Below are 13,868 nucleotides of genomic sequence, written 5' to 3'. Positions count from 1 at the left end.
ATATCTGGTGGATCTTTTTTATGCTAGGTCTTCAAATCATAGAATTTCAATTAATCAAAAGTAGTTGTTGAAAAGGATTAATAGTTTTATTAGTAGTTGATCACCCTTCAATAAAACAAGTCTCAGATAACTGAAAAAAGTGATCTGGCAATCTTTAAATAAAGAACGCAACTTATATCTTTAACCCATCAGTAAATTTTAAGACTAACCAGAAAAGAAGTTGGAGGAGCTATTTAGAAATATTCTCTGAAAGATCTCTGAACGTGCCCCTCTTTCCTGCACATGCACGTATGTGCATGCTTGCACACACACTTCTCTCTCTCATTGATCTCTCTTGAGTTAGTCTTATTATTGTACTTTGTATTAACTTCTATTGTGGCAATTATCTGAAAGTATTGTCTTTATTTGTTCACATATCCACCTCTTCACTGTCTTGTAGGCTCCTTAATGGAAAGAACATTGCTTCATTCATTTTTCCAGCCCTAATGCCTAGGAGAGTCCCTGGCACAGGGTAGGATCCCAATAAATTTGGCTGAATGGATAAATTGCTCAGATTTCCAAATGGCACAAGTTTCTTCCCCTGCAGAGGGCAGGAATGCATTTTTCCCCAGAACGGTGCGGTGATTAAATGTGATCCATACAACTGGACCACATTAGTGTAGGTTTCAACATCTATGAAAGAATAATTAGTAGGAATCACTCTTATTGGTTCTAAAATTGACCTAAGGCCTTCATCAAGTGGTTAATCTTTCACAGTAACTGCTTTGGACGTGGTGCTCCAAAGTCTCAGCTTCATTGGAAGTAATTTTGTTTTTCACTGAAAGTTGGAAGCCAGGCGAATGGAGTGTGTGCAGCAGGTCATGTGCAGGGGGCCAGCAAAGCCGAAAGATCCAGTGTGTCCAGAAGAAGCCCTTCCAGAAGGAGGAAGCAGTGTTGCATTCTCTCTGCCCAGTGAGCACACCTACTCAGGTTCAAGTCTGCAACAACGACGCCTGCCCTCCAGAGTGGAGCCTTGGGCCCTGGTCTCAGGTGAGTGGGAAAGTCTTGGAGTCAGTGGTCTCGTTCCCCATGGAAAAAGAAGGTAGCAAAAATAGAGGTGGTGTCTTTGCTCCCCAAGGGGGGGGGGTCTCAGCTGGATATCTTCATGGGAATGACACTGAGTTAATGTGATGGGGCATTTTTAATGAGCATTTTTAGTGATTCTTATGCAACCTGAAGTTTGGGAACCTCTGTATGACAGCTTAGACTCTTCCTTAGAGGTCCAGAAGTTAGAGTGAGGGGGCTATTTAGGCTAGACTGGTGAGCACAGCCAGACAGGATTTGAATGGTGGAGGATTGGCACACGAAACTGGCTACTGAATTCTCCAAAGCAGATGGAAAATAATACAAAGAGTGAGGCGTAGAAAGGAGATTTAACTCTTACTTCAATGGAAAGAGGTGGGGTTCAAAGAATACGGAGAGGAGTTGGGTATAAATTTTGCTATCGTCACAAACTCCCAGGGAAAGGTACAAAATTATAAAATTGGAAGAGGCATTGTGCTCCCTGTCATTCCCAACTCAGAGATTCTCAACTGGGGGTGAGTTTGCCCCCCAGGGGGCATTTGGCAACGTCTGGAGACATTTTTGATTGTCATAATGTGGAAGGATGGTGCTACTGGCTTCTAGTTAGTAGAGATAAACATCCTACAATGCACAGGACAGCTCCCCAAAATAAAGGATTATCTGGTCCAAAATGTGTCGAGGGTGAGAACTCGATGATAGCCCAGTCTCTGATAAACCATGCATGGCAAGCCAATTTTAGGGAATAATTTTAAAAAATGCAGGGCTTTCATCGCCCGAGCTATGAAGCCAGGTAGCAGCGCCTGGCCACGTTTCGGGCACATGATATCCTAGAGCATGTTGAATTTTCATAGGCTTAGCAAGCACCACCACATCCCCGAGAGAGTTTAGAATAAGCCTTTTTTTTTAATGAGAGGATATTATGTGATTTTTTTAATGTTGCAACTATATCCGTTAGGGGTATAAGGATCTGAGAATGGGAAAGAATATCTTTGAGCATGCTTAGGTGTCCTTTAGAATAAGGGAGAGTGTTCATTTGTAGCAGAGGGTAAATCTAAGCAGTACATAGTGTTGAGGCTGGTCTTTTTCTTTGCAGTTAGGAGTTATAATTTACAAAAGGAGATTTCGAAGGACTGATTCAGCCAAATATGAATGGAGCACAGAAAAAGGAAATGAGGGACTGGGGAGGTTCAAATGGGACCTCCTGAAAAGCAGCTTACTCCAAATTTCACATGGAAATATTTTAAGAGAGTATTTTATTTCTTTTTCGTTTTTAATTTTCTCTTTTATTTCTTTATTTGACTACTAAAACGAAGTGTGTCCTTTTGAGAACTTGTTCATGGCTAATACGAAAGATGTCCTTCAGAATTTGTTACACAGCCTGTTCTTCCGTTAGGGACCATGTCTCTGGACACCTCTTGGAAAGCAATAAAAAAAATTCACCATTCTTAAAAAAAAATGCAAACATAAAATAAGAATTCTCTTGAATGAGGACTAACCATTTAGAAATTTTGAATGTGACTGAGTGACGATGTGTTTCGTGGGCGTAACCATGGTCTGACATCAGACAGATCTGTCTGTCCATCTCTACTCCTTGACAGCTTTGATTGATCTTGATCAAGACACCTCAGCTCTCTGATTCTTAGATGCCTCTTCTGTAAGATGGGAAAATAGCAACTATCTCTTGGGGTGGTTAGAGGGTTGGGTGATACAGGCTCTGGTATATGCTAAAATTCATCATCACATGGAAGGCAGTATATACGTGTTCTCTGCTGTGGTTTGCTAATTATGATAATATCATCATCCTACCTCCATCTCCCTTAAGGATGTGAAGAATGAGAATTCACCTTGGTCCCCTGTGCAGGCTTGGAACTGAGCCCCAGATGTTAGCACACTGACAGAGCCCAGGCCAGAGGGGCCACATCTCCTATGGCTCCTCAGAGAGAAAGCAAAACTGTAAAGACCGGGGCAGGGCGGGGGGGACAACAGGACACGGACGCATCCCTTGAGGGCAAACCCCAGCCTGGAGCCAAAGTCTTCTAAGTGACTTTGGCAAGTTTTTCACAACTCATCGGAGAGCAAGGAGATTTTTGCTGCCCTGTGTGTTTCACAGAGTTCTTGTGAAGGTCAAGAAGATAAGAGCATGATTCAAGAAGTGATTCGCCCACCACGCAAAGGTATCCACCAACATTTGATGAGTGTCATGGACTTTTCCCCCATAGTTAGCACAATGCCCAGCCCAGAGATGGCACAGGTTAGGGGCAGGAACTGGACGCCCGTAGCCCATTTTGTTGATGTCACAGCCTGTTGCTGTTAGACATGTGCATATACTTCTGCTATAATTCTCCTTCTTAGAAGCACTAATAATCCTTTTGACCCAAGCGCCCAGATAGACTCTGCCTTGTGCCAGAGAGAGACACATGGTTACACCAATGAATAGGCCACGGACCACTTTCCAAACTGTAATCATGAGTGCTATATATGAAAAGAAAACTTCTCCATTATGAATAAGACTTGTCTTCCGACCTGGGGCAACACAGCAGCCACTGGCCATTCAGAAGGTTGAAGGTGGCTGCACATCTGCACTTAAGGCTCTGGATGGAGGAAGGGTTTCTCTTACTGGCTGCAAGGGATTTTGTTGGGCATTTGGTTCTAATGCTTAAAAATAGTTTTGCCAATACTTCATTAACATATTTTCAGTATTCGCCTGGAAGAAAATCATTTGAAACTAACATGCAGATTTTTTTTTTTCTATCTCAAGTGTTCCAAGACCTGTGGGCGAGGGACAAGGAAACGAGAAATCCTGTGCAAAAGTTCTGCCGCAGCAGAGGACCTCCCCGAGAGCCTGTGCTCCAGCATCCCGAGACCAGAGTCCCAGGAGGGCTGTGTCCTAGGACGATGCCCCAAAAACAACCGGCTGCAGTGGATCGTCTCTTCGTGGAGTGAGGTATGAGTTGATATGTACTGCTTGGGTGTTTCTGAAATGCTCAGCTCACCCACCAACATCCAGATGCTGAAATCTCCTTTCCGTTCCACACACATCTGGTACATGTGTGTGCACTTATCCATTCTTCTCTCCTGATTGCTTCATCAAACATTCATAAAGCACCCATTGCACTGATTGGGCCTGTGCCTGGGCAGTGGGGGTACAAAACTTCATAAAGCATTTGTATAGAAACATGGGTAAGGTGTGCAGAGTGCCTGGATGGGGGTCTGTAATTCCATGGGAGAGTGTGAGGTCCACCCAACCCTGACGTCAGGAAGAATCCTTGTCAGAAGAGACTTTCTAGGGAGCATGAGCCTGAAGGATGAGCAGGAATCAGGCCCAGGTGGGGTTCAGGGGAGGTTGTTCCAGACAAAGGGGACATTTAGAGGAGGGAAAGATGAGAGAATATAACACTCAGTCTGAAAGGAACGGGGGGAGGGGGTGGAAGCCGGGAATGTTATCAGGCACAGACAATGAGGGCCTCAAGTGACAGACTAGAAATATGTTCTATAAACATTGGGGAGCCAATTAAAATTTTAAATAAAGAAGCGGAACCATCAAGTTTTCCTTCTAGAGAAACGGAAACCGGTGTGAAGCAGGCAATCCCAGAGGCAGGAAAGGTGCTTGTGTGGATACTGCAGTAATTAAGATGAAAGATGAAAGTGTTTCAGGGATGGAGAGAAGGAGTATCTTTGAGAGTTCCTAAAGAGGCCATGTGGTGAGGGCCGGCCCTGTGGCCAAGTGGTTAAGTTCTCATACTCTGCTTCGGCGGCCCAGGGTTTCACCGGTTCAGATCCTGGGCACAGATATGACACCACTCATCAGGCCGTGTTGAGGTGGCATCCCACATGCCACAATTAGAAGGACCCACAACTACACACACACAAAAATACAACTATGTACTGGAGGGATTTGGGAAGAAAAAGAAAAAAAAAAAAAAAAAAAGAGGGCACGTGGTACCTCCAGGCATATGTGGGAGTAGGGCAGAAGGAACATTAGAAGATGCCTCCTAGACTTCAGACTTGGGAAACTCAGTTTAGTTCACAGACATAAACAACAGGAGAAAAGGAGCCCAGCCTGAAGTATGCATCAGTAACATGTGAGAGGAGGTCTCTGCTCTTAAGGAGTTCACGGTCTGGTGAGGAAGACACCAAGAAAGAGAAAAGGTCAATAGTGCGGATGTTGAGGTCCAGTAGAGGAGAGCTTCCATCCCAACAGCCACTGATGGATCTTTTCCATCAATGCCCTTTTCTTCTATCTAAATGATAAGTATATAGCACGTCCATCTCCTCCTCACCCATTTTTTTAAGAGACGTTGTACTCTAATGGCTAAAACTTGGGCTTGAATCAGAATTACCCTATTGGAATGCAGCCTTCAGTATTTACTCAGGGGGTGACCTTGGGCTCACCACTTAACAGGGCTAAGCCTCACTTTCCTCATCTGTACAATGGAGCGGTTGTAAGGATGAAGCTTAGTGTCATCGTTATATTCATGAGTTACACTCTTGCCAATTCTTACTGATTTATTCACTTTATCGAGGTCCCATACATCATCCCATAATACTGTTTAAAATACTTAAAACAGAAACAAGTTTTCTCATACTTATTTCATTAGCCTCCATCCTCCTTTGCCCTGCCCCCTTTTTTTCCTGTCATAACATAGCATCAGGTTATATTTCAGCCAAGGGAGAGGAAAGATAAAAATACAGGAGAATTATTTGTTACAGGTGGCTCTTCCCATGTAGCTGCTTCTAACCCTCATCTCTGTGCCTGCCTCCTTGGCACAGACTCTTGACGACTCAGGGAGGCCTCAGGTAGACCTGGATATCCAAATAAACACTACACAGAGACCCTCATCTCATCCTCTGCCAACCTTGTCTTTCTCTCGGACTTCGTCTTACTCACATCCATGTGGCGTCTTGTGGTCCCTGTTGGACAGTGCCTCATGGTGATAATGAGCTCTGTGACTTTGGGAAAGTCATTCAAATTCTCTGGCCTCTGGTTCCTCATCTATCGCGTGAGGGCCTCGGTTGCTGTATCTTTAGGGTCCTTGTGTACATGTGGTTGACTTGCCTTCATCCCCTCTCTCTAATTTCACATGGATGGTGTGTCCTTATGTCAGAACACATCTGCTCAGCAGACTTGACTGCGGAGCTCTGCACACTTACGCCTTCTTTCCTGGCTCCTAGTGTTCTGTGACCTGTGGTTTGGGTGTGAGGAAGAGGGAAATGAAATGCAGCGAGAAAGCCTTCCAGGGAAAGCTGATAACATTCCCAGAGCGAAGATGCCGCAATATTAAGAAACCAGACCTGAACTTGGAAGAAACCTGCAACCAAGGGGCTTGCCCGGCCCGTCCAGTGTACAATATGGCAGCTGGATGGTATTCATCGCCATGGCAACAGGTGAGCGCTCATGGATTTAGGAGGTTTATGTTTAAGTGATATTCAAAAAAAGGAGGCAGTCCATCCACTGCTGCTGTTAGACACCCATCCAAACATAACGAACAAAGAGCTCAAGTTCTGGAGGCAGAATGGCTTGAGTTCTTGGGCCAGCTCCACCACCTGTGTAACCCTGGGCAGGTTACATAATCTGTGAGCCAGTCTTTACATTTAGAAAATAATATCGTGAAAATTTTTTTCACCACTAGAGTCTTCTCTGTTTTGGGAATGCTGCTCACAGTCTTGACTCATTTGGTTCTTGTGTTTCTGAATAATATAATAGCTAACATTTGTCACACCATTACTATGCACTATGCAGTATGTCCTCAGGAATCCCAAACTGTGTTTCGGTCCTTGCAGAATTCCAACCAACAGATGTTGCATAGCTCTTCAAAGAACCCACTGGCTTGAGAGGTGCTGCCCACCCAACCATTTAACACAGGGGCCAGGTGGAGGCGTGTGTGAGCACAGATGTGTGTCTATATATGTGTTTATATATACATGTGTGCATGCATTCGTATATATGTGTGCATGGGTAAGTACACATACAAATATGCATATGTTTGTGTGTCTGGGAGGATCTGGGAACTAAAACATGAAGGAAAGGAAAGGAAATTAACATCATTGTGTCTCTCTGGCTGGACACTGTGCTAGGTGCTATGCATATTGCTATGGATTTCTTTTTTACAAGATAATTTAGATCAGGGATCAGCAAACAATTGCCAGCAGGCCAAATCTGCTCCCTCAACTCCTGCCTGTTTTTTGTAAATAAAGTTTTATTAGAACACAGCTACGCTCATTTGTGTATTGTCGATGGCTGCTTTAGTGCTACAAAGGGAGAGTCGAGTAGTTGCAACCCAAAGCCTGAAATATTTCTATCTTGCCCTTTACAGAAAAGCTTGCCACCTCTTAGTTTAAATGATTTGATGACAGTCATATATTTGAATGTTGAGTTAATTCCAAAACTCGTACTCTTTCTAACCCAATGTATTTTTTCCTCCCAAATATCAGTCCATATAGTGATGCTTGTCCAAGATGAAGTCTTCACCTATCTGCAATAAGGATAGTGAATTTTTTAAAGCAAATCAAAAGAAAGGGCTGATTTTTCCCTGCTAACATTTTCTTGTTTTTTCTTTTGTTATGAAGTAACAATATTAACAATATTAAGTCTTCATAGTGTGTCTGGAGAAAATAAGCTGATAGTCCTTGCTAGTCATCTGTTTTTGTTTGTTTTAATTTTAATTGGACAGTGAAATCCTTGACTTCTAGGAAGCACCATATCCACCAAGCTAACTCAGAACTTGGCTGGGCAGCAAGGGCATAATTCCAAAGCTGTCTCAGGATATCATTTCTTTTGCTCTCCTGGTTTTGAACTGTCCCGTCCACTATTGCATCTGTAGAGATTATCTGGAATTCTTTAAAGACCGTGATTAATGGCCAAGATGTTTCTGTATTTGTCTCTGCATTCTTACGGCAGCTTCTGTATTTCTGGAAGCTTTCTTCTTTATGAGTCACTTAACAGAGAGAGAGACACTCTTCAGCAAAATAGATAGCATTTGCCTAGGCCCCTTCTAATCAGATCAAATGGCTCCCATGTGTCAGAAGAGATTCTGTGGACCGTGAGCACATGGACCTAGCTCTGGACAATCACTGTTTTATTGACAGGTGTCTTGGTAATGTCATGAAGCACGGGGATTCCTTCTACTTGATGTCACTGACATCAGAAAGGATACCATCCAGCTGAGTGTTTCTCATTCCTTCCATTTTCCCTCTTCTGCAGTGCACGGTGACCTGTGGAGGAGGGGTCCAGACCCGATCGGTCCACTGTGTTCAGCAGGGCCGGCCCTCCTCAAGTTGTCTGCCCCATCAGAAACCTCCAGTGCTACGAGCCTGTAATACAAACTTTTGTCCAGCTCCTGAAAAGAGAGGTAAAGGGCCCCACACTCCCGTCACTTTTACTGGTCTTCAGAGAATTTTTCAAAAATGCACTAAGTTGTGCAACTTGTACATTGCATCACTCTAGGCACTGCCATTCACATCAAAGTCGATGTGAATGGCACCCCTTGGAGGTGTGCAAGGCACAATCTGGGACAGTTGCTGCTCCGAGTGATCTTATTTGCACACTTTTGCACGGAACATTTAATTCTATGGTAAGGCTTTTTTAGCCATTAATTCTTACTTTGAAAGGGGGAAATGGTAATCTTCCAAGTCCATTTTTTTACACTAAATTTTAGTTGAACAAATGAAAAAGTGATCACCGTCTGCTAGAGATTATGCTAATCAGCGGGAATGCATGAGTGAATGAGAATTGCCCTCAAGGAGAGCACATTTTAATTGAGGAGACAGATCAATTACAGTCAATTACAGTGAATAGGTAATATCCTAGGACTACGCCTTACGTGTTTTCTTAGTCCAAGTCAGTTCAGATGAAGTACAGTGAGTGCTGATGGAAAATCACGAAATTCAATTATCTGAATGAACTATACCATTCCTTAGTAGTGTAACTTATTCTAAAGTAATCTAATGAACACCATGACCTATTTTTTCAGCCTAATCAGATTTCCTTGTGCTAAAGAGTCATTTTCCATAATGTACCTGCTGAGTTTTCTTTTTATCCAATCACAGCTTTTTCAAGACTGTCCAGTTTCTTCTGCCACGTTTTCCAATGTGTAGTAAATCAGATCTGGGATTGTTACTCACTTGCTCTCCCCTGTCCATTATCACTTCCTATCTCTAAATTGTCGTTGATCTACTTCTTCAAGACTTAGCTCCAGGCTCTGGGCATCAATTTTCCCTCCTCTGCTTTCTCTCCTATCTTATCTGAGCCTTGCGCTAGACCAGAAAACTAGTTATAGAGCGGTTTGTCAGAGCCAGATCACCTCTAGGCGATGCTGGAATTCTATAAACCTGCAGCCTTCTTCAGCAGAAAGCTTCTGGGAGAAGAAACACACATTTTGAGCAAGTGGTCATGTTCTCCCAAACCGTGTCCTTCCTTCACTATCAGTAATTTCAAATTTCTACCCTGTGGTCACATGGCCACAGGTGAACCCACATGTACAAAGACTGAAGGAACCAGATCCTAGGGCCTTGTCAGTCATTGTAAGAACTATACCTTTCACTCTGGGTAGATGGGAGCTAATGGGAGACTTTGGGGCAGAGACATGATGTGAACTGGCTTATAATTTAAAAGAATCACTGGGACTACTATGAAATGGGATGTGTGTATAAAAGGGAATTAGAGGCAGAAGAACCAAAGCTTGAAGAAGGAAATGTGGTAGTTTTGAATCATGGAAAGGTAGGATCCAAATTGGGAGCAGCAGGAAAGCAGCAGGAGAGCTGTGAGCCTTGAATGTCATGAGCAGAGGCACAGCGGAGAGCCACTGAAGGTTGCGTTCAGAAGGGACGCGACTGGGAGCCCATGAGCGGTGGGTGATTTGGGGTGAATTGAGGGTAAAGTCAACTTAAGGCTTACATAGAGGAAGGGGAAAACAATTCCAGCTAGGAATGGGAATACTTATCCATGTATAGGGTAGACTCTAAATACCGTTGAATTGAAAACACTGAGGATCCAGTAAAACAACGGGGCCCTACCTCCTAAATGTGCATTTAAGTTTACATAAAGATGATTTTACACACAATTTCATGTGCATTCTGTGTTGCCTGAGGCCCTTCTGGGTAAGAATCTCAGATGTACAATGTTCTGCTTCTAATAGATAATCACATCTGTTATCTTATTGAAACAACTAAAGAAGTTAGAAAGGACTGGCCCTGACTTAAATTCACTTATTTACAAATTGGCTATGAGGAGAGTTGCAGCTGGGCCTTAAATGCAGGTGTCCTGATTCCAAGTAGATTAGGAGTAATGTGTGTGAACCAGCAGCATCAGCATCCCCTGGATGCTTGTTAGAAATATAAATCTCAGTCCTCACCCTACACCCTCTGAAGCAGAACCAGTGGTTTAACAACATCCTTGGGGGGGTTCCTTTTGCATTCCTTTAGATGCAAAATGGTAGCTCCCACGCTATTTGGGGAGGGTCTGACTACCCTCTAGCTACATATGACTTTTTTTTTAACATCCATTTTTCCCCCCACCTGTTTAAAAGTCCCTCAAGGTGTCTTAAATCCTGCACCCTCCTACCAAGGTCCTAATGTATAATGGAGGAACCACTCGGAGGCACAAGGCAGGTTGACCCAACATCTTTGTTCTGTAGGCCCTCACTTTAAAAAAAAGGCTAAGAACATTTTCCTAACATGCTTAAATGTATTTTCTCATTTCAGAGGATCCATCCTGTGTAGATTTCTTCAGCTGGTGTCATCTAGTTCCTCAACATGGTGTCTGCAACCACAAATTTTATGGTAAACAGTGCTGCAAGTCATGCACAAGGAAGAGCTGATCTTGGTGGCTTCCCCAACACAGCAGGGCCGTGTTTCAGGGCTTTTCAACCTCTAGAGAGACCAGCTGCCTTCCAGAACAAAAGCTGAACACTGCAAAACCACTTGTGAGCTGCCGTGTTCAAGGAGCCAGCTCTGAAGACCAGACTGACTTATTCAGTTCCCCAAAGCACATGGTACTCTGAAGCACTTGAAAATGGGAAGCGATGACATATCTGACTTACAAAAAAACAAAAACAGAACAACTTTCATTTGCACTGTTACACGAAAGAAGTGATGAATCACACTGAGATACGTCAAATTTTAATTTTGACAAAGCAAGAGTCTTGTCAACTTTGGGACAGATCCCCCTTTGAACTTCAAAGGGTTCCATGACAAAGACATCTGTTTTGAAAAGTTCCTTTAGGACTTCAGGTCAAAGGCTGAGACTTGGGGCAATCACATCTGGATGGAACACGTTGCCTAACTGTTACTTGGAGCTCACAGTTTGAACTGTGGACACCCTAAACCAGGAGTTCTACGAGAAACCAAATGGTGCTCATGATTGTGCTTGCTGCTGGACTAGCAAGCTTCATGTTATGTTTATTTAGTGTGTGTGTGTTGTTTTTATTATTTTGTTTAAAGTATATTCTGCTTATAGAGAGTCTCCAAGACTAAAATTCACGACTTGAAAAGTGTTCCAAGGAATATTCTGAAAACAGGACAACATGGACTATTTAAAGTCTCCATTTAACTGAAATTCACTTTCTGGAAAAAACACACCAAACTCATACGAAAGGCAAATATTGGCACACTACACGTTATATCAACCTCGTAACTTTTGGTGCTAGCTGAATAAGCACACGGGAGCCTCGATTCTGCTCTTTGGGAATCAGAATTGGTGAGATGTTCATTTCTGGTAAAAATCTAGGAGGAGCTAAATAGCAAAAAGCAGTGCTTTGAAGGAGAGGAGACCATCATTTATAAGGCTCCCTACATATTATCAGAGCTGCTTGGGAAATTAAAGGCCACTTGTGGTTTTTTCCTACCAACTTATGTGTTTAAATTTGCCTTAGGATTAAGTTAACAAGAAAAAGGTCCTAGTGGCAATAGAAAAATCCATCTGTCTTCTTGCTAGGTTGATATTAATAAGTCATAATATGCCAAGACCCTTCAATGAATAAGAGTATTTTATAATTTTTCAGATGATATTTTCAGTCTTCAGAAGCCAACTGTTGGTATGTACTAATGATCTTAAAATTGTTCTCAATTGGAAAAACACCACACTATTTTGCCAAAACCGGAGTAACTTACAAGACTGTGTCATTCTGTAATTTTTTGAGATGTGGTTAAAAAGGGCATATTTATATAATTCTACTCTATTCCTCAATTTCTTTGATGAATGTAACCCAATTTTACTGCTTTAAAAAGTCTCAATTCAAACAGGGATGTGCCAGTGCAGCACAAACAACTCGACAGTGGTTTGTTAAATTTAGAGCATCTTTTGTTCCTGTTCTAATTAAAATCATGCATCCTTGAATCTCAGAGAAATAATGATTAGAATATTTTCTTAATCTGTGTGGCTTGGCCTAGAGTAGTGGCCATTTTATCATCAGAAGAAAATAGTTACATATCACCACCCTCTTGCCCTCTGAAAAATTGCAAGTTACTTGTTTCCTTATATAATTATCATTATTTTATGGAAAAATTAATTTATTAATAATTAATAGCCTATTATGTGTTCTCACTTGCTTCTCTGAGTAAGTGATATTAATTCTGAGGGAAAATGTTGAATAAAACCATGGGTTATAGAGAAAAGTCAAAATATATGTGTAATATTTAATTATTTTATAAGTTTTATAATAAAGTGCTCTGTTTCTTTATCTTTGAAGCTTGTTAAGTTCTTGAATAAATTAGAAGTCAGTCCTTTCCAAGGTGATTTAACTGTATAAATGTTAAGAATCTCAGAGTAATTTCTCAATGAAAAGTTGAGAAAAAGGTGCAGGGTGAGGGAGATAAGAAAAATCATTCATTAATTAATGAGTATCTTGTGTTTGAGAAAATCAGAAACCATCAATGCTGGGATGAAATAGATGACATTTACCATCTTATGGAGATAGTGAATTATTTTTTCTCCTCTCATGGTCACATAAACATTTATTTATGGAAATCATCCAATTAGTAAGCATAAATGTGGTTTGTTTTTCATTCTTTTTCTATTTGAAAGACATTCTGATAAAATCTTTCTGCAAAAAGAAAGAGTGGAGGGGAAGGAAGGAGGGATGGAGGAAGAAAAAATAAATTAAAAAGCAGTTGTTCTCAGCTTTTCCAAATTTCAACTCATCAGACCAGTGGAGAATAAAAACTATCTGGGCAAAGTCCAATTGACCTGGATATACAGTATTTTTCCCCGCATATGTGATTACACACATTCATATATAGGTATGCATGTATATGTGTATATGTGGATCATTTATGCATACGTATCTTTAAAATATATTTGGGGAGAAAAAGGAAAAAATAAAATCTTTAAAAAAAAAAAAAAGAGGTGTTTAACTTTAAAAGAAAAAAATCCTCAAAGCCCCCCGGTACATAGTTGTGTATTCTTCGTTGTGGGCCCTTCTAGTTGTGGCATGTGGGATGCTGCCTCAGCGTGGTCTGATGAGCAGTGCCATGTCCGCACCCAGGATTCGAACTAACGTAACACTGGGCCGCCTGCAGCGGAGCGCGCGAACTTAACCACTCGGCCACGGGGCCAGCCCCTATTTGAGGATTTTTATATGAATTATTGCTATTTGGCAAACATAAATTATGGTCAAGAATGAAAAATGGAATAGATGGCACAAGAGAGCAGGTATCTTTGTACCTTTTGGTAATAAAATATTAATAAAAGAAACCATACAGTAGTGTTTAATGGGTGCCAGGTACTGTGCCAAACCCTTTATATATGTTATCTCATTTAATCCTCACAACAGCCTACTTAGGAAGATACTATAATCTTTCCTTTACAGATG

The 13,868-nt window shown here is 41.8% G+C and overlaps 1 protein-coding gene across 4 annotated transcripts in view; it reads left to right on the top strand.

Annotated features, from left to right (window-relative positions):
• The window catches only part of ADAMTS18 (ADAM metallopeptidase with thrombospondin type 1 motif 18), a 126,025-nt gene extending 112,634 nt beyond the window's left edge, over positions 1–13,391 (top strand). For 2 of the 4 annotated variants that reach the window (XM_070500798.1, XM_014844305.3), the window contains 5 exons: positions 825–1,029; positions 3,821–4,006; positions 6,235–6,447; positions 8,264–8,411; positions 10,762–13,390. In XM_070500798.1, coding sequence (XP_070356899.1) covers positions 825–1,029; positions 3,821–4,006; positions 6,235–6,447; positions 8,264–8,411; positions 10,762–10,877 — 868 coding nt within the window. In that variant the 3' untranslated portion in view covers positions 10,878–13,390. Of the gene's footprint in view, positions 1–824; positions 1,030–3,820; positions 4,007–6,234; positions 6,448–8,263; positions 8,412–10,761 lie in introns of all 4 variants that reach the window. The other 2 variants (XM_070500796.1, XM_070500797.1) reach the window with 2 other exon arrangements.
• The last annotated feature ends 477 nt before the right edge of the window (positions 13,392–13,868 follow it).

This window comes from Equus asinus, chromosome 28 (genome assembly GCF_041296235.1).
Source record: "Equus asinus isolate D_3611 breed Donkey chromosome 28, EquAss-T2T_v2, whole genome shotgun sequence".
In the NCBI taxonomy this organism is placed as follows: Eukaryota; Metazoa; Chordata; class Mammalia; order Perissodactyla; family Equidae; genus Equus; species Equus asinus.
Note: the sequence above shows the minus strand (reverse complement) of the source record. Positions and strands in the feature narration are given on the sequence as shown.